The 20,270-nt window shown below is 50.5% G+C and overlaps 3 protein-coding genes across 3 annotated transcripts in view; all 3 read left to right on the top strand.

Moving 5' to 3' along the window:
* Positions 1-10,536, top strand: part of GATA4 (GATA binding protein 4) — a gene marked incomplete at its 5' end in the record, with an annotated part of 28,418 nt that extends 17,882 nt beyond the window's left edge. The window contains 5 exon segments of the mRNA XM_008631051.2: positions 1,071-1,240; positions 3,528-3,653; positions 4,956-5,043; positions 5,304-5,449; positions 6,019-10,536. Coding sequence (XP_008629273.1) covers positions 1,071-1,240; positions 3,528-3,653; positions 4,956-5,043; positions 5,304-5,449; positions 6,019-6,201 — 713 coding nt within the window.
* Positions 10,537-11,942: 1,406 nt separating this feature from the next.
* Positions 11,943-19,099, top strand: NEIL2 (nei like DNA glycosylase 2). The gene is made up of 4 exons (XM_008631050.2): positions 11,943-14,440; positions 15,667-15,998; positions 16,906-17,102; positions 17,450-19,099. The coding sequence occupies exons 1-4, from the start codon at positions 14,303-14,305 to the stop codon at positions 17,764-17,766; spliced, it is 984 nt and encodes a 327-aa protein (XP_008629272.1). The 5' UTR covers positions 11,943-14,302; the 3' UTR covers positions 17,767-19,099.
* A 595-nt stretch (positions 19,100-19,694) lies between these two features.
* FDFT1 (farnesyl-diphosphate farnesyltransferase 1) overlaps positions 19,695-20,270 on the top strand; it is an 11,216-nt gene continuing 10,640 nt past the window's right edge. Inside the window, exon 1 of the mRNA XM_008631026.2 lies at positions 19,695-19,849. Coding sequence (XP_008629248.1) covers positions 19,748-19,849 — 102 coding nt within the window. The 5' untranslated portion in view covers positions 19,695-19,747. The remainder of the gene's footprint in view (positions 19,850-20,270) is intronic.

The raw sequence follows: 20,270 nt of genomic DNA, 5'->3' as shown, positions 1-20,270 counted from the left end.
ACTGTCCCACGTTGCTCCAAGCCCCGTCCATCCCAGCCTTGGACACTCCCAGGGATGGAGCAGCCACAGCTTCTCTGGGCACCCTGTGCCAGGGCCTCACCACCCTCACAGGGAAGAATTCCTTCCTAACATCTGATCTAAACCTGCCCTCTGTCAGTTTAAACCCATTGCCCCTTGTCCTGTCCCTCCATGCCCAATTGTCCTCCCCCTCACAGCCCAGCTGCAGCCGAGCCCCAGTGCAGGAGGTACCAGGGAGGCAGTGGGTGAATGCAGCAAGCCCTGGAGTGTGGCATCAAGCACGATGCAGACTTCCATCAAAAGCTGAGCCTCTGACACACATAAATTCCCAACAATCCCTGTTATCTGTCAGCCTGAGCTGGGGTTAGAATCCCAGAACCATGGAATGGTTCGGGATGCAAGGGACCTTAAAGACCATCCGTTTGAACCCTCTTCCATGGGCAGGGAACCTTCACACTTTAGATGTGGATTCCTGTAATCAGGAGATGTTTCCCGTGCAGAGAATGGGGTGAAGGCACACAAACCTCCTCTCCCTTGGCTCTCTGCAGCCATTCCCCCAGCAGAGGGGCTGGGTGAGGAGCATTCCCATGGCGAGCAGGGCACATGGAATGGTTTTCCCTGCCCAGCTGAGATGCAGCTGCCTGATCTCTGGGCAGTTCTCCTGTGTGGGGTTTGCGTTTATCCGTGATCTCAGGAATCTGCCCTCATTGTAAACAGGGCTGTTCGCCTGCCCCAATCTGCTTGCCCTGGCCATGGTCAATCTCAAAAATTGGATAATGTCAGAGCACAAGGGGTGGTTTCTCTTTCTGTATCCTGGTATCTGTGTCCCTGCTGCCACAGAAGTCCTGCAGCCATGGCAGGGAAAGGAGTCGCTTTTCCCAGTAATCCCTGGGGGCTTGCTTGGGGAAGGAAGAGCTGTTTCTTGCAACCTATAAAATCTGAATGTGATTTCTTGAAATGTCCCTTCTGGGCTAAACTGAGAACCAGAGCAGCAATTAAATGTACGGCCACCTAACTAACTGAGTCTCTTCCCTTCTCTCCCATCCTGGCAGCAGAATTTTTTGACGATTATTCCGAGGGGCGAGAATGTGTCAACTGTGGGGCCATGTCCACCCCGCTGTGGAGGAGGGACGGCACGGGGCACTACCTCTGCAACGCGTGTGGGCTCTACCACAAGATGAACGGCATCAACCGGCCCCTGTTCAAACCCCAGAGGAGGCTGGTAAGTCAAGAAAACACACCTGAGGTGAGGAGGAGGCAAAGAGACCTCGGCCAGCTGGAGATGCCAGGGGTGCTTCAACTCCATCTGCCCAGCTGAGATCCAGATTTTCAAGACAAGACAGATTTTCTCATGCTTGGGACACTCCAAGACCTTGTACTGCCCAGAGCAGTCCTCCAGACGCTCAGCCAGGCAGTGGAAGGGGCTGACGGACACAGGGTGATTTTGGGATTTGTGGTGTTGGTTCAGCAAAAGCCAGTCTTTGCTTTAGTATCCTGCAGGCATTTCAGGAGGAATGGCAACTCTCCCCAGTTCCAGGACAGTACCAGTACATCTTCTCTTACCCACAGGGGTCCCTGGTCACTGCTGGGTGACCCCCTCACTTCATGGTGACTCTTCTGGATACCTTTTTTGGATACTCTTCTCCCAGATCCATTGGGTGAGGTGAAGCCCCCACTGCAGGTCAGGTCAGGTCAGGGCATCCGAAAACCTGTGGGGTCAGGGTGGGGTATGCACAAGGAACCTGGGGGACAGGAACAGGATTGTTCAGCCTGGAAAAGAGAAGGCTTTGGGTTGACCTAATTGCAGCTTTCCTGAAGGAAGCCTACAGGAAAGATGAGGAGACTATTTCCAAGAGTGACAGGATGAGGGGGAATGGTTTCAAACTGACAGAGGGCAAGGTTAGATGGGATATTGGGAAGGAATTCTTCCCTGTGAGGGTGGGGAGGCCCTGGCACAGGTTGCCCAGAGAAGCTGTGGCTGCCCCTGGATCCCTGGAAGTGCCCAAGGCCAGGCTGGATAAGGCCTTGAGCAACCTGGGCTAGTGAAGGTGGTTGGGACTAGATGAGCTCGAAGGTCCCTTCTAACATCTTAAAATTCTACGATTCTACAACATTCTACGATTCCATAACGTTCCACGACCGTGAACCCAAGCTAAAAGCAGCCACCAAGCCACCCCCGAGAGCCAGGTTTCCGCACTCCTTGCTTCCCACGAGGCTCCATCCCCACCCTGCCCTGCCCTTTGCATCGCTCAGCCCTGTCTGTGCCCGAACACAGCGAGTGCCAAAAGCAGCCGGAGCGCTGCCAGCAGCCATGGGCACCCAGCGCCCTCTTGTGAAACGCCTCTCCGGACACCGCCTGTTCCCGGCAGGATCTCACCCCGGCACCCAGGACCTTCCCTCTCTCATTTACCGGCCTCTAAAGCCTGAGCTTTGAAGGATGATGGGAAGAGTCAGGCAGGTGTGGAGCACGTGGCTTTTTCTTCCTCCACCTCCCACTCTGCTTCCAAGATCAAAGCTTGTATTCTACATGGCTTCAAGCCCATTGCTTTCTCCTCTGGCCTTCTGAGCCTGACTAAACAAGTTCACCCAGAAAGGGAACTTCGGGTCTGCTCCCTATACTAATTCATTAGTGAGAATTCCTATTAATTATCCCTCTTTATCAAGAGGAGGAAAATGCTGCCGGAAGGTGGTTCTTCTTTTCTTTTTATCTTCCCCTCAAGCTCCTTGAGCAACATATCACAAAGGAACATGTAACATTTATGGCATTGGTAACATTTTCTTGGGATAGCCAGGAAGGTGAAGGGCTTGGGAGCTGGAAAAGTCAGGATGGTCTGAGATCCAGATACCTTAGTGTAGGCGTGTACACGTGCAGGGGGGTCTCTAAGCTGTCACCAGACCTGCTGGAGATCTGTGGACCTGTTCAGGTGATGTGGGATTCTGGAGAAGGAGGCTCAGGGGGCACCTTCTCATGCTCCACAACTCCCTGACAGAAGGTTCAGCCGGGGGGGGTTGGACACTGCTCCCAGGGAACAAGGGACAGGACAAGAGGAAATGGCCTCAAGCTGTGCCTGGGGAGGTTCAGGTCAGACATCAAGAAGAATTTAGGTGGTCACGCATTGGAATTGGCTGCCTGGGGAGGTGGTGGAATCCCCATCTCCAAAGGTGTCCAAAGGTGGATGTGACACTCACTGCTCTGGTCTGGTTGACAAGGTGGGGATCGGTCTCAGGTTGGATTGGGTGATCTTGGACGTCCTTCCCAACCTTAATGATTCTATTTCATGTCTCTGGCACCATCTGAGATGCCTCAGGACACCTGGGACCTCCTGGAGGCTGTGGAAAGGCCAAGAGGGGCAGAAAGAGGTAGTTGGACAACTGCAAAGGGGCGAAAAGAGAGGCAAGAGCAGAGGGGGTACCCTGAGGTGTGCTGGAGCAAGCTGGTTGGAATCTGGAGCGCTGCTGGTGAGGGCACTGCAGGGCTGACATGTTTCCTTGCTCCGCTGTCCCCACAGTCAGCGTCCCGCCGCGTCGGCCTCTCCTGTGCCAACTGCCACACGACGACCACCACGCTCTGGCGCAGGAACGCTGAGGGAGAGCCCGTCTGCAACGCCTGCGGACTCTACATGAAGCTCCACGGGGTAAATCCTTGCTGTGGGAAGGTGGCACCAGGCTGGGGGCTGGGTTCTTTGCACACCTCTGTGCTCTCCTGGAGCTGGTTTTCCTGCTGTCCCTTTGGTTTAGTCCCCCTCAAGGTTACATCATGTTTATACCTGCAAGGGGGGGTGCACACTGGGTATTTCTCACTTACTAATTAGGTCCCCTTTGCAAATAAGTCTTAAAACCTAACAAAACCAGGCCCAGATTCTTTCCACATAAATGCAGGCACTTTAGTTAAAAAGGGAAGTCAGAAGCACAAGGAAGGGCTGAGCTCCTTCACATGAGCTGTCAGATCCCAGCTAAGGCTTGGCTGTAGACTTGTCAGGGACTGATGGGTCACTTTTCTTGTACAGGTGTCCAGATAGTCTCTTCCTGCCAGTGGTAGCTTCATGTATTGATATCACACCTGATATATCTAGAAGAGTCCTGCTGGTGTCCAAGGCATGGCAGGAATTCAGGATGTAAATCTCCAGCTTTTCTCCCATCACTCAGCGGCAATGGGGCCACCCCCATGGCAGAGACAGAAGCCCTCAACACCCTGGTGATTGCTCAGTGGCAGCCCCCTGTTCTGTTCCTCATGGCACTGGCATCCCTGCCCATGGCAGAAGGGTTAGAACTAAATGATCTTTAAGGTCCCTTCCAACCCAAACCATTCCTGGTTCTGTGATTGCTGCTCCTAGGGTTTTTATATTCCATATATAGATAAGGAAAAAACCCAACCCCTATGAGGCAATAAATAATTGCTTTACATTTTGCATTTCTTGCTTGAACAGTTTGTGTCTGACTAAAGATGCTCTCAGTGATGTCCAGTGCTTGAGAGGAGATGACAGAATATTCAGCAGGGTCAGGTCAAAACTGGAAGTTATGGTGGATCAGGGGAAGTCTCACCTAACCAAAAAATTCTTCCTAGAAATCCCAGTGTCTTTCTGATCCCCTCCGTGGGATGAGCTCCTACGGGAGGTCATCCCACATAGGTTTGGTGCCTTTCAAAAAAGCAGGTATAAGCCAGACAGATGTTTCTGGTCTGAGTTAAACAGGAAAGTCAATCAGATGAGCTGGTCTTCCCTTCTGGCCCTAAAACACTCAGAACCATGGTGTGAACTTTCTTCCTATTCCCATTTGGATGCATGTCTTGAATCTCTCTTGACCAGGGAATTTGGGCTCCGTCTTGATGTTGCTTTCAATTAAACCAGCTCGACCACAAGTTAGAACTGGAATCATGTTCTCTTAGATGACCTTAAGGACATTCAGAAACCAATGTGCTTTTCTATTTGTATCCACAGGTCCCAAGGCCTTTAGCCATGAGAAAAGAGGGAATTCAGACGAGGAAACGCAAGCCTAAGAACCTTAACAAAACAAAGGCACAAGCAGGTAAGTGTTGAATGGAGGAATTTATTTTATGATGTGTATTTGTGTGTGCACTTGTGTTTTTGACCACAGTGCCCTGCAAGTCAGAGACCCAGTGACAAAACAGGCCAGTTTTCAAAAAAATGGGGGATGCCTAAATACCTGAATATCCTTCCAACTATTTTAAAATTTATTTTTACCACGCTAGCGTCTGGGTGGGTGGGCAGAGCTCTGTGCTGAAAGCTCTTTGGAAAGAGCCTGTTTTACCCTCTGGTTTCGTCCAGGCCCATCCAGCAGCGAGAGTCTTACCCCAACCACCAGCTCCACCAGCAGCAGCAGCAGCAGCACCACGACCACCGAGGAAATGCGCCCCATCAAAACAGAACCCGGGCTCTCATCTCACTACGGGCACCCCAGCCCCGTTTCTCAGGTACGGAGAGGAGGTGCTGGCAGAGGAAAAAAAATGGGAAATAGGATGGAAGACATGGGGAGAACATCCTCAAAACCTTAATTAGGTACTTAAAGATAAGCACCTGAAGGGAGGCTGCAGGAAAGATGGAGAGAAACTATTTGCAAGGGCCTGGAGTGATAGGACAAAGGGGAATGGCTTCAAACTGACAAAGAATGGCTTCAAACTGACAATATCCTTTAGATTGGATATTAGGAAGAAATTCTCCTGGAGCCCGGGAAGTGTCCAAGGCCAGGTTGGACAGGGCTTGGAGCAGCCTGGGATAGTGGAAGGCGTCCCTGCCCATGGCAGGGAGTTGGAACAAGATGATCTTTAAGGTCTCTTCAAACCCAAATCATTGTGTTTCTAGAATTAGAAGGAAAAGCAGAGAGCAGGAAAGAACCTGCTCAAAGTATCCCATGTCGGCTGCAATCTCCAGCCCTGCACCAAATCCAGACACATTTTTACGACAGCACCAGCTCACACAAAAGGGATTCACACGGTCCTCTAAGGTTTGAAGCTTTTTTCACAGCATTCTCCTTTTTCCATAGGCATTCTCAGTCTCTGCCATGTCTGGACATGGATCATCCATCCACCCTGCGATCTCAGCTCTGAAGCTTTCCCCGCAGGCTTACCAGTCAGCCATGAGCCAGTCTCCCCAAACCAGCTCCAAACAGGACTCCTGGAACAGCCTGGTGCTGGCTGAGAACCACGGGGACATCATAACTGCATAACCTGGCCCTTTCCCTATGAACTCCAGGCTGATCCGCTCGAGAGATGAAGAAGATGCCACGTAATCATCAAGTCATTGTTGTCTCCCACCTCCCCTGCTCTCCTGCCTTCTCTCCCCTTGTGAGATGTTCCACCAGAGAGGTACAGAGAACTTATCCGAGGTGTAGGGGAGCTCTCATGAAATGAACAGAGAAGACTCAAATCTCAAAGTAACTCAAGGATTTGAAGCCTTTTTTCCCCACTTTAAATGAGCCTCTCTGATTGTCACCACTTACTACGAAACAGCCAGAAACACAGAGATGGACACAGTTCTTGAGTTTTATTTAACAATATCTGGCATTTAAGACTCAGACAATGGTGGAGCAGGGACACTTCTTCTGTTGCCACCCATTCTTTTTCTGAACAGAAGAAAATGCCACCGTCTTCTCATGAGCCAAATTCAGTGATCTTCCACCAAACAGAGCCAGTTCCAGCACAGTTTGCTGAACAGACTTCACTAGAGATTCTTTAGTGGCTTTAGTGGATTTGATATGATGTAGGGCAGAGAAAAAAGAGACATCCCCCTTCCTCCTCAGCTCACACATGTAGAGCATTGTCTTCATTTTCCTAGATGGTCTGGAAAGCTCATGAATGTCCGTATTTAATAGTAACTCCTTTCCTATTTATCACTACGAAATTGTGGGACTGTGTTTCCAAAAGGTTGTTGGCTAAGCCTGGAGTAGGTCTGTCCAAAGTCAAAGAGGGATTTTGGAAGAAGGAACCTTCTGGAAGAAAGTAGATGAGACCCATGCTGGTCATCAAATCCTGGAGGAAATGGCTGGGCTCTTCACTGATGGATAGTGACAAGCCAGGCTTAGAGATAATTCAAGAGCACAGCAAGTGAAAGATGCTCTTCTAACACTGCTGTGCCATTGCTTTTCAGACAGATAATTTAATTATTTTGCCTATTTTCATGTTGGTTTGGATGCCACTGATGAAATCTGACTGTCACTTATTTTTGGCTGTACTGTGAGTGCCCACTGTCCCCCTAACAGCTGGCTTGTGACCATTTCCCACATCTAATCCTTTAGGATTTCACTTTTTGCAACAAGCAGTGGCTTCAGCCCCTACTAGAGGTGGCAGGGGCTGTTTTCTTTACCAAGCATGTGCACAGACTTGCTTGCCTGCAAGAGAAGCACAACTCCATTAAACAAGACTCATCTGTTTGCTTGCCCATAAGGCTCTCAGCTACCGGGGAATCCTGGCAAATGGAGCTGGAAGAGATGCTAAGAGCCCGCTGGGATCAGTCCTGCCTAATCCAGCCCTGACTGCTCTGTCTCTGGCTTAACAAACTCAAACTCCATCACTGCAGACGCCACAGCTCCCCTGGGCAGTCCAAGTGCTTCACCAGATGCTTCCCATGACGTTTGCATCAACATTTCCAAGGAAGGACAGCTTTGCCTGTCCACGCAGAGAATTTCTGGGAGACCTCATCCCTCAAGATTCTTCACTCTTGTTTCTGTCTGCTCCCAAGCTCTGTGACCCTTCTTGCCTTCCCAGCTCCTCTCTTTTCCTCCCCACATCCAGAACTCGAGTAGTGAACTATCAAGTGAAAAATCTCTAAGGGGGATTGTGCATCCCTCCCAAATGCGCCACCCTCTGTCTCCTACTTTTCAACATTCCCACAAGGAGTGTTTTTCCACACAAACACTAAGGCACATGGCTTGGTGAAGAGAAGAGCCATGGACAGGTTTGAGGCAAAAGAATGGCATTGTGTTGTCTTTGTCTGAACTCAGCCTTTCCCTCCTGGTGGTGTAAAAGCTTCTCTAAGGAGAAGGATTCAACTGGACTGGTCATGACTGGAGAGTCCTGGACCCTCTCCCATTTCCCGTTCTCTCCATAGCTCAGATTTGCAGGGTTTTGGAGGGGTGATAGAGCCTCCACACTCCCTAGAGAAAAACACCATGGCAATGATGCCATGGGAACGGCTGGATGGTGTCTGCACCAGTTCCCACTCTGTCTTGCAGAGCTAATGCAGTGTTTATGCAGCCTCATTAGTGCTAATTACAGGTGAAGGAAAGACATTAATGAAACATGAATAAATAAAATTCTGTGATTCTGTTCAGACCTGCTAGGCTTCAGAGAAGAGGCCAGAAATAACACTGAAAAATATGAATTTGAGGTGAAAACACAAAGGTGTTTCTCCATTGGCAGGAAGATCTTTACCCAAACTCTCCCTTCAAGTAAATCCCTTTGTAAATGGCAGTAGAGCTCTCCTGGGATCTGGCTGTGAATTCCTGGCCATAACACAGCAACCGGCACCACAAAATCCCCCTTGGCTCATGCCAACTTTTGAGATATCCACAACTACCCTGGAAAGCCCAAGAGGGAGTAGAGCCTCCTAGAGAGGAGCTAAAGTCCAGACCAACAACACCTCCCATTTCTCTTTCCATCTGGAGGCTCACAGTGGTTCTGTCCACCTTCCCTTGTTGCTGTGTTCCTCCTCCTTCCCTCAAAGCCAAATTCCCCAGTGGAATTTTTCTCCCACCCTTAAAACCCACTCAGAGATGCCAGAAAGGGCTCTGCTTGTAATGCCAGAGGGAAAAATCCCTGCAGAACATAAGTCTGCCTTATGCCCACTGGGTAGAGATTTATAAACTGGTTTTTAGCCTTCCTCGAAGCCCGAAAAACAATTCTTGAAACAGAGTGAGGAGCATTTACAAGTCCCTGCTAACAGAACAAGAAGTCTGCTTTCAAAAGGTGAAGCTTTGGGGGCCACGAGGACAGCTTTAGGGGTAGAGGACAACTCTTTAGGGGTAGAAATTAGCTCTTTTGTCCCTGCTTTTGCACCAGAAGTTTGGATACACCAGGTCCTGTGGTTCTTTTCAATCACCCAAAACTGTTGTAGAGCTGTTGTTGGCCCAGGGGAATTCGTCTTTTTCAGGCCAATGCTGACACCAAGATGGTGAGAGACTGACCTCAGATGCAGCATCACCATTTCAGGTGGGGTACAAACACACCATAATTGATGGGTCCCCTTCTTCAGAGCTTCTAATGATCAAATAACAGAATAATTCAAATCAGAAGGGATGAGATCAGGTTTCCCAGGGCCCTATTCAGGCAACTTTTGAATATTCCTAAGAATGGAAATCCCATCACCTCTCTGGTTTCCTGTTCCAGTGTTTGACCACCCTCATGCTGGGATTTTTTCCAAGAATCACTGGCAAATTAATTGCTCAGACTGGGGGATTCCCATGTAATGAGTCATTGTGGGAGGCTGAACATGGTCTCCAAGCCCAGGAATCACTCAGAGCCAATCTTGCAGGTAGGGGCTGGAGTGGCCAATGCAGGATGGCAAACTCCAGAAGTGACAGACAAAGGGATACTCACAGGACAAGAGGATTAAAGTGCCACCACTTGCAGGACACTCAGCTCCTTCTAGCACGAGGGGCCACTTACAAAAAAGTTCCCCCGTGATGGGGGAGGCAGTTAGAACCTGCTTTGGTAATGAATTAGATACAATTATTAGAGACCCATTAAGGCAAAGTAATTATTAGCTTCGTAATTGCTTTTATTGCTGGAGAAGCCAGCAAGATCCATACCAGGTCCTACACAAATACAGGACCGAGAATTAATCCTTCCCTGAGAAGGAGGGAAGGGCCCACTCCTGCAAAACACCTCAGCACGTATGAAAACGCATTTGTGGGATTTGTTCCCCTCAAGATCATCCCTAATCATGAAAATTTGGATGCTGAAGGGTTTGCAACACGAGGTTTGGTTGTGTCAGACCACACCTTGTCACTGGCTCAGTGGCCACCAAAAGGAGATGGGCATATGAGAACCAGGACAGGGAGCCAAGAAAGGTCATTTAACCACTTCTAAATGTCTTTGCTCCTTGTGGAAGTGCAATGTCTTGATTCACTTCAGCTATTCTTTGTAAACTGATCAGACAAGATCCACAGATCACTTGCAATCTTACGGGCTTGGATGGAGAGAGTGCAATCAGGAGGAGCTCAGGAATATTGCAAGGGAGCTTTAAAACCAATCAACAACTCTCAATGTAACACTGAAGCTGTGACTATGTCAGGGGTGGTGTTTTGTTTTGCCTTTTTTTTTTTTTTCTTCTCCCCATATATAAAGTTTGAAGCTTCCCAGGTCATCTGGGAAGGTCTCATGGAAACAGACACTTATTTGTAAGGGGGAGAGGGAAACCAACCAACTGAACAAGCTGTAATTATTTAAAGATGTAAAAAAATATCTATTATGAAGTAGTATGGCTACCAATCCACGTAACTTCTACACCTTTAGAACTAATGGAAATAAAACAATGATAATAAAACCAGAAGGTTTCTGCCTGACTCTGTCTACCCTCGTGGGCTTCTTGGAGAGGGCTGGGGCTAAATGATGAAATATTGAAAATATATGAAATGCACCTGGAGAAGAAATGGTGCAGTGGGTCCTGTCCCAGGGAGCTCACAATGAAAGAATTACAGAGTAATTTTAAGTCAAAAGGGACAAAATCAGGTTTCTCAGAGCCCTGTTCAGTCAAGTTTTGAATACACTCAAGGATGGAATCCCACCACCTCTCTGGGTTCCTGTTCCAGTGTCTGCCCCCCCTCATGGTGGAAATGTTTTTACAAATCATGGAACGTTAAGGGGTTGGAAGAGACTTTAAAGCTCATCTCATTCAACACCCTGCCATGGGCAGGCACACCTTCCACTAAGCCAGGTTGCTCAAGGCCTTATCCAACCTGGCCTTTGACACTTCCAGGGATGGGGCAGCCACAGCCACCCTGGGCAACCAGTGCCAGGGCCTCCTCACCCTCAAAGTTAATAATTTATTCCCAATATCTAACCTAAATTTCCCCTCTTTCAACTTGTACCATTACTCCTTGTCCTACATAAATGTCTTATATAATAAATATTAGATAATTAACGAGAGCTAAAATCTTTGGTAAATTAATTGCCTAGACCTGGGGATTCCCACACAATGAGTCAGTGCAGGAGACTGAATGTCGTCACCAAGCCCCAGAGCCTACAGAGCCCCTTCCTTTATGTAGGATTTGGGATGGCCAATACAGGATGACAAACTCAGAGGTGACAGACCCAGCAGTGATGCAACTCAAAGCCAGACTGGACAGGGCTTGAAGCAACCTGGGATAGTAGAAGGTGTCCCTGTCCATGGCAGGGAGGTGGAACTAGATGACCTCTAAGGTCCCTTCCAACCCAAACCAGTCTGTGACTACGATTTTAATACAAATGCGGAAAAGCCCCAGCACTGGTAACACCCCTAACACAGCAGAGAGGGGAAAAGCCCTTGGGAGCACTTAAAAACTGTCATGACTTAGCTTTTTGGTCTTCTCACCGAGTTTTACTTAGTTCAGCCTGAATGCTTCCAGCTGGACTCAGAGACAACACCCTCAAGCCGAAATCAGGTTGTCAGCAAGGGCTGTGCCCCTACAGAGTGGAAGGTGGCCGAGCACAGCCCTCCTTTAAGCACCCAATCACCCTCCCAGGATGCCCTGCTTCCTTCCCAGTCCAACCAGTTCCTACAGACCAGTATAACTGGTGGGGTGAGTGAGGCCAGCACCTGGAACCCGCCCATTCCTCCCCCAGCAGCCAACTGGGGAGTTCCCCTGCTATTTGGGGGGAGGATCTTTGTCCCCTATAAAAGGAGGTGGGTGGAAGGGGTTTGGCTGTAGGAGGTCTTCTTGAGGGTGGGTAGAGGTGCTGTGGGAGGTGGTTGGGGGCAGAGGAAGGGCTGTGCAGAGTAGAAGGGAGTCAATGAAGTAGGGGGGGAAGGCTGCCCAGCCTGCTCCCCAAATGGATGCGCAGGGTGGGCCTGGGGAGAGCAGCGAATGAGAGCTGGATGCAGGAATGTGGGGCTTGGGGGGAATGCTGAGGGTGCTTTCACTGCCCTGGGGAGGTGTGGGTGAGAATGGGGTGGGGACTCAAGGCTCTGTTTTTTACAATGGTTGCGAGTTGATGCTTGGCTGAATGTGAGAAGGTGGGGAGCTCTGCACCCCAGTGCAAGCAGAAGGTCAGGGCTGTGCCTTAAAGGCCCTGCAGGAGCCTTGCCCAGGGGTGTAAGGTCCCGGGGAGCCTTCCTGCAATCCCTGGCTGCAGGCAGAGCTGGGGTGAGCTGCATGAGCCCTGTCCTTGCTCTGTTCCCTTGTGGGTGCTGGGTTGCTGTCCAGCCACAAGGACTGGGAGTGAGCCCATACAGGGGGAGGATTTCTCCTGTAGGCCTGGCTCCCTGCTCCAGAGCTGCAGAAGGCACCAGCTCAGGTGGCCATGCTCATGGAGAGATGGATGTCATGCCCTGCAGAGGGCTGGGGATGGTTTTCCTCCTCTTTCTCCTTGGAGGGCAGAGTGTTTTGGATGAGACTGAAGTGAGTCTGGAGTAAAAAGGTGAAATGAGGAGGTACAAGGGGATCAGAGATGGCAAATACTGTTCTTTTAATGTCCTGAGAAACAGGGCAGTCTTCCTTCTTGAGGAGGAGTGTTACTTTACTGTCAGACAGGCTACAGCTGGGGCAGTGTGAGCATTAACACCTCCCAGCGCTGGAAGCTCCCAATGCTTCCAGTCTCTCACAGTGAGCCTGTGGAGAACCGATGGAGCAGCAGTCAGCTCTGCAGGTGGTGAACTTCCCTGGGATGTGAGCTCTGTCTGTGCTGCCTGACATGAAGCCAGTGCCTGGAAATTTGAGGCAGACCCCTTGGATGACCTGTGGCCAGCTGCATCCAGGGATCCAAGCTGCTGCTGGTGCCTTTGGCAGCAGGAGTGTCTCTTTAGCTGTGTCTTTATCAACATAATATGCAAGTTTTCGGGTGCAAATGGAGCAGGCCTGTGAGTAATTATCACATGCCCTTGAAGGCAGAGGACTAAAGCTCAGTCCTTTACCCTTGGTAAATCTAGTTTTGATGACCACTTAACATCTGTACCTTGATATAAGACATTAAATTAATGTTCCCTAACATGTTTTCCTCCTGAGCCCTTCCAAAAGGGATTTGGTTTGTGCTGCAGCACAGGAAGGCCTTTACAGCCATCCTGTCATGCCTGCTGCTCCTCCTCACAGCCATGCCTAGGATGTCCCCTTGCTGTGGAAGGAGCGTGTGGCATTGGAGGCTTTGGTTTTAGTCACTCTGAGCCAGCCCAGGCAGTGGAGAAGCCAAGATGCTGGCATGAGGTGGGAATGGCTCTTCTGGTGGGGGACCCCAGGATTGCTGTTGATTTTTTTCATCAAGCTGTCTCACAGCTGTGCCAGGTGCCTCAGAGCCCTGTACTGAGTGCTGTGGAGCTTGATGCTGAGCCTCTGGTCAGTGCTGGTCTCTGGGATTAGTTTGCAGGGAGAACTGGCACTGTGGGATGAAAGCCAAACTGAGCTTTCCTTGTACACCCACAGCCAGCAGAAGTCTCAGAAGAGCTGCAAGTGATGGAGGCTTCATGCCTGAAATAACTCCTTATGTATTGGTGTGAGTTCCTGGAGGGAGCTGCAGGATGGTGCTGCTTCATCTCATCCTCATCTGGAGCCTTCTGCTCCCAGATGCTGCTGGCAGAGTGTAGGAATGCTCCCCAACTGGTTCCGTGCCATTGCAGTCAGTGGGGCAAGCAGTGGGTAAAGCAAGGGGTGGAGATGTTCTAATTCCAGGGCTGATCTTTCCATGGGAGCAGCACTTCCCACGGTGTATCAGGGAAAAGATGGGTCACCGGCCTGTGCTGGTTATGGGTCATTAATCATAAAATCACAGAATGGAATGGGTTGAAGGGACCTTAAAGACCATCTACTTCTACCCCCCCTGATGTGGGCAGGGAAACCTTCCACTACTTCAGGAAAAAGGACTTTGGGAGATTCCCAGGCCAAATTCCTGCTTGTGGGGTGAAAGCTGCCATGAGAGCAGGTTGTTCAGGGCTCTGCTTGGATAATTATATATATCCACTAGGATGGAAGCTCCCCTACCTCCCTGGTCCTGAAAGAAACCTATTCATCTTCATGGACTTTGCCACAGGGACATAAGAAGGAAAATTAGGAGAATGTTTTGTGTATTTCTGAGTTGCAACTTCCCTTCAAGTCTAGGGCAGAGTGTGCCAAGGACCTGCTAATCCCTCAGCAGCTGCTGGAGATGCCAGAAGGCCCGTCAGTGAGGAAGTTCCAGCTGCTGACCTCCCCTTTTGTGGGGCAAGTGGTGGCCAAGGTGGGAGGAAGCAGCCGGAAGCTCAATGTGAATGATCTGAATGCCCTGAGGCTGCAGGACTCCCAGGTGAGCTGTGCTAAAGTTTAATTTACAGATCCATGACAAGTCTGGGGGAGGCCACCATTGCCCTGCACCTGGGTGACAGAAGGTGCAGAACCTGTGAATGTTTCCCTGAGGGTTTCACCTGGCTGAGTTAAGGCATCTGTGCTGTAGGTGATGCCATGATAATTTTTTGCCTTTTCTTTTACACCCCTTTTATACCTTTTTACGACTTCTGTACTCTTAGTGCTTTTTGCCTACATTCTTGGACTTGTTTGTCAAGCTAGGACACTCAACATCTTAGAGGCTTCGTAGTTAGGGATCAGTGTGCCCAGACCCCAAGGTCCTCTCCAGAACACATTCTGTAAACTGAGATAGAACCATCCAGGGGAAGGCTCCTTGGGGATGGGGGCTCATTTGGGCCTCTCACTGGGGAATTTCTGATAGATATGCTAATTAGTAAGGCCTATAAGATTATACCAGATCTTTTGGGGGTGGGCATTGTGGTGTGCATTAAGGTGCATTCAACCTGGGTGTAGTGCACCTAAGGATCCTTAAAATAAGTACCAAGGTAAAATCCCTTTTTCCCTTCTAACCGTGTTTGACTCTTGATTTTTAAGACCAGGAAAAGGAATCACAGGCACTTATCAGAATTCACACTGGGTTGGTCCTGATGGGACTTCACTGGCCTGACACACCCCAGATGATGATTTGGACCTGAGTGGCCAAACCCTGGTGCAGCCTCACCTCCAATTAAAGGTGGGGAGCAAAATGAAAAGCACAAAATGCACCCAGCACAAAGTTCGAAGGTGAATCAGAAGCAGTGATAACAAACTTCAAACCACTGAGTGTCTGTCCTGGTGGGCCTGATAGGAGCCCCTGAGAGGGATTCAGAACTGAGTGGCATCTGAACACCTTATGCTTCAGGCAGGCAAAGAAAGGAATCTGCAAGGATGACCCCAGCTCTGATGGGAATGGCTTGGATGCTGACTAATCCTGTGTTCAGGGTGGGGTGATGTGTCGTCTAATAGATGCTGTAGAAAATAGTGACTTGTATGGAAACAGCCAGAGGTTTTATCCCTGGATGTGTTCAAAGTTGGGTTGGATGAGGACTGAGCAACCTGGTCTAGTGGAAGGTATCCCTGTCCATGGCAGGGGAGTGGAATGACATCATCCTTAAGAGCCAATCCAAGCCTTTCTAGAATTCTATGATCCTTTATGGATCATCAGTACATCCCAGCTCTTTTTCTCAGGTTCATGGGAAGAACTTGTACCTGGCATTTGTGGCAGCTGAAGGTCCCTTCCAACCAACCGCAGAGGAGACGGTGCTGCAAAGAGAGGCTGCTTGTGGGGCACACTGTCCTGCCCAGGGAGGCCAAGGACAGATTGGTGCTCCACATGCCCATTCCCAGGATGAGGAGCTGCAGGACCCCCAGCACTCAAGATCTGAAGCCCCAGATGGAGCAGAGGGTCCTGGCAATTGGCTGCGCATCCACTTTGGCATGTTCGGCAGCGTCCGGGCAAACGAGTTCTCAAGGGCAAACAGAGCCAATAAAAGGGGGGACTGGAAGGACCCTGTGCCCAGGTATTTCATGGAATCTTTTCTCTCCCTGCCTTTTCTCTTTTCTCCCAAACTAAATTTGTGTGGGGATGCTCTTAGCCTTGATTTTCTCGGATATATGCTAAAGCACAAGAGATGGCATGAGTGGACGTGGGGTGTGTTCAACCAGAGAATCCCCAGTGAAATCAATTGTAGGATGTGTTGCCTGCTGGCCTGGGGATCACAGTACCAGTTCTGCTAAGATTTTATCTTAAAGAGTGAAGTTTTAGGATGCCAGTCTGCATCATGCCCTAAAAGTGTCAGTTTCTCCCAGTTATGTGTTTTTTAAAAAGCCCTGGATAAATAGCAAACATCTCAGCTGGAATCACAGGCTGGAGTGATGCTGTTGAAGGTAGCAGTGAATTGAAAACATGGTTATGGTTTGTGTCCTGTATCCCACTGGAATTGTACAGAGCAAGGGGGAACAGCTCCCCAGAGAAGCTGTGGCTGCCCCATCCCTGGAAGTTTCCAAGGCCAGGTTGGACAGGGCTTGGAGCAACCTGGGGTAGGGGAGGGATCCCTGCCTAAGGCAGAGGGGTGGCCCAAGATGATTTTTGGGTTCTCTTCCAACCCAAACCAGTCTATGATTCTATGATTTTTTGAAGGATGATTTGATTTCTATACAAGTATTTTTAGACACAGTTTTGTGTGCTACTTTTAACATCCATTTCCCTGATCTGTCAACCCTCCTGCTGGAGCCCTGGTCATCCAGGGAGCACAGGGCAGCAGAAGGAGCAACTCTCCACCAGTTGTGTGTGTTCACCACCACGTTTCATGTCTGAAATCATGAAAGAGGCCACCTTGCCTTGAGACCATGGCCAGCTGCAGAGTACAGCAAGTAGGTCAAGAGATGTTTCTGACGAGAGACTCCCAACTTCCTGGCTTCTCCCAGGCTGGTTCTGCACTTTGAGAGTGGAGGCTTCCTTGTTTTCTACAACTGCCGGATGCTCTGGTGCTCCTCTCCGAGGGCTGATCCTGCTTCTGACATCCTGTCTGTGGAATTCCACCGTGGCCGGGCGCTCTGTGCCCTCCGTGCACCTGATCCCATCTGCTACACCCTCCTAGACCAAAGATATTTTTCAGGGCTGGGTGAGTTCCAGGGAATAGTGGCAGAAGGAGAAATGGAGGAGCATGGGTGGGATGTCTACAGATGCAGAAGTGCATGTCTGGGCAGTTTTTTTCTTTAGTCTAACAGCTTCTGGTTGGTCCAGCTGAGGGCATGTGGTCATCTTCAAGGTCTGTAACAAGGGTAGAGGGAAGAAACCTCTTCCAGCCCAATCCCAGCTCTAAGTCTACTCTTTGGATGCCACCTCTGATACAGGGAATGGCATTGCTGGCTGCAATCCTTGAGGCAGAAATCACAGGTTGGAGCCAGCAGCCTGTGTTACCTTTATTAGAAATATCCTTACTGTCTCTATATTTCTGACCCTTTCCAGGGAACATCATTAAGAACGAGATCTTGTACCTGGCCAGGATCCACCCATTAACACCAGGCTCCCTCTTGGCTCCCTCAGATCTGGAGCATCTGCTGGACTGCGCCATTCAGTTCAGCTCTGAGTGGCTGCACAACAAACTGCGTGGCCAGGGGCTGCACCCCAGGGTGTACCAGAAGGAGCAGTGTCCCCTGGGGCATCCCTTGATGAAGGGGACTTTTGGACCCTTGTGTGGCTTCAAGAGACTTACATGGTGGTGCCCTCAGTGCCAGCCTGCAGTGCTGCCAGGGGATGGGGACCCTTCCCCAGTCACTGAGTGACCTGTCCTGGAGGGTGCTAGGTGGTATTTCAGCCATGCTCTTCATTGTCCTAAAAGGTCTCAGTGGTTTTTTTGAGGCTGTTGAGTTTGGTCCTTAGGGACCTGCAGAGTTAAGTGCTCAGTGGGGGTCCCAGGTCCCCTGAGTGGCTGTAGAAAGGAAAAAGTAGATGTCCATGTTGTTTTTTTTTTTTTTTTTTGTCACAGTGGCAGAACAGTGTAAAGAGTTTGACCAGTTCTGAGGTGTTTTGGTTGCCCTGTTCAGGTGGCAGTGGATGGGAAGTATAAAGGGTTGAGCAGGGCACTGCTGTGGTCTGAAGTGACCCTGTCCCTTGACCCTGGAGGACTCAGCAAAACAGAGGATACCCCTCTGCCTCAACAGCTTGATTAATTGGGAATTAAATAATCCTGCCTCTGTCTGGAGCTGGATACCTGTGGGATGGGTGTGGTTAAACATGAGGGGCTGTTCCCTGTGTCAGATCTGACAGGAACAGCTCCCTCCTTCCACATCAATGTACACAAAATATACGTCAGCAGTGCTTGGTGGAACTCATCTCTGCCACCAATAGGTTTCAGCTTTGTGGCAAGCTGCCAATTCCAGATCTCGCTGTAGAAGTAATTAAAAAAAATTAGAAATACACTGTGTGATGGGGATTGCATAAAACTCAGGATCTCCAAGGAAACCTGAAAGCAGAAAGGTTTGGAAATAGACCTGTGTCTCTAAACACTAGGCAGGAACTGCTGCTGTCCTCTCCCCCTGGATTTGAGTTTATTTTAATAATAACCTGTTGAGCAAAAAAATAAAAGCTGGAATTAGAACTGGTGCTGTTCATTGCAAGTGTGTCCTTTCTGGCAGTTTCTTGGTTAAAAGCTGAGGTGTACAGGGAAATTCCAGCTGCATGGAGTTGGTTAACAGCTACCTCTGTGGTGCTGCCTGTAGAGGATGGTACCAGCAGCTTTCCTCAGTGGTGTAAAGGTTCTCATTAATGGGAATCGCATTTAAAGATGGATTGCAAATCAGCTGCGAATGCCGGAGGTAAACACCTCCATTGTAGGCAGCTGCTTCCTAGGCAAGACTTGCACAGCCTCTCCGCTGTGAACTGCAACACCCTAGAGTGGTTGCAGGTTATGGGATTGATGAATAAACCAATTAATGGGGTTATGGGGCCAAAGAAGGTGGTTAATGTCCCTTCTGCAGAGTGTCAGCAAAGTACCCTTTCAATGCCCTTCCAAAACAAAAGAATTGTAGAATATCCTGAGTTGGAAGGAACCCACAATGATGATCAAAGTCCAACTTCTGGAAGAAAACCACCCACAAAAAAAAAAAAAAACAAAAACCCAAAAGCCAAATCTTGCACTTCGAAAGATGAGGATGGAGCTGGGTAGGTGTTGGGTTCTCGGCACAGGAAGGATGTGAACTGTTGAAGCAAGTCCAGAGGCGGCCACGGAGATGCTCTAAGAGCTCGAGGACCTCTGCTCTGGAGTCAGGCTCCGAGCTGAGTGTCCACCTTGGAGAAGAGAAGGAGCCAGGAAGACCTTAGAGTCTCTTCCAGTACCTTAAGGGGCTCCAGGAGAGCTGGAAAGGGACTTTGGGCAAGGGGGGAGTGGGACAGATGGGATAGTGGGAAGGAATTGTTCTCTGAGAGGGTGGTGAGGGGCTGGGAGGCCCCTGCTCTAATAGGAGGTGTCCCTGCCCGTGGCAGGGGCTTGGAACTGGAAAGTCTTCAAGCTCCCTTCCGTCCCGGGCCCTCCCCTCGCCCCATGGCGGTGCCGCTCCCCTCACGCTCACCCGCGGGGGTCCGGGCTGCCGGCTCCTTCCCGTTCTGCCCGTGCTAACGCGCGCCTCCGCCAATCGGCGCCGCGCCCGCCCCACCGAACGATGCACCCGGCGCTGTGATTGGCTGCGGGGCGGGGCTGGCTCGGCCCCGCCCTTTCTGGTTAAGCGGCGGCCGGGTTGGGGGCGGCGGGAGCGCGCGGCGGCACCCATGGAGCTGCTGCGGAAATGGCTGGGCCACCCCGAGGACATCTACAACCTGCTGCGCTTCAAGATGGGCGGCTACCGCGCCGTCATGCCGCGGATGGACACGGTGAGCGGCGAGGGATGCGCGGGCGGCGGGATGCGCTTCGCTGTCACCCGTGCGAGGTGCCGCCGGTGGGGAGACTGTCATGTCCGGGTGTGGATACGGCGTTGCCATGGGTGACCGTCCCATGTCCAGCGTGTATAGGACCAGCCCGGCTTTGTGCCCCTTGTGTGTGGCCTCGGTGCTTCCCGGCGTTTTACCGGCTCCGGGCATCCTCTTGCATTGCTCGTAGCCTGCGTGCATCTCACCGGCTCTGCGCGTCCTGTGCATCGCTGCATCCCACGGGCTTTAGGTGCCCCGTGCTCGGTGCTGGTACCCTGCGAGCATGTCGCCGGCTCCGAGCATCCCTTGCACTTCTCGGTGCCGGTACCCTGCGCGCATCCCCCGGGGCTCCGCACATCGCACGGCCCCGGCGCTGTCCCTACAC

The sequence above is a fragment of the Corvus brachyrhynchos genome, unplaced genomic scaffold (assembly GCF_000691975.1).
Source record: "Corvus brachyrhynchos isolate BGI_N302 unplaced genomic scaffold, ASM69197v1 scaffold203, whole genome shotgun sequence".
Lineage (NCBI taxonomy): Eukaryota > Metazoa > Chordata > Aves > Passeriformes > Corvidae > Corvus > Corvus brachyrhynchos.
The sequence above is the reverse complement of the archived record's forward strand: the minus strand, read 5'-3'. Positions and strand labels throughout refer to the sequence as shown.

Coding starts and splice junctions, on each gene's coding strand:
- NEIL2 (XM_008631050.2), top strand. CDS start 14,303: ATGCCAGAAGGCCCGTCAGTGAGGAAGTTCCAGCTGCTGACCTCCCCT. Junction 14,441..15,666: donor TGAGGCTGCAGGACTCCCAG/GTGAGCTGTGCT, acceptor TCTTTTTCTCAG/GTTCATGGGAAGAACTTGTA. Junction 17,103..17,449: donor AAGATATTTTTCAGGGCTGG/GTGAGTTCCAGG, acceptor GACCCTTTCCAG/GGAACATCATTAAGAACGAG.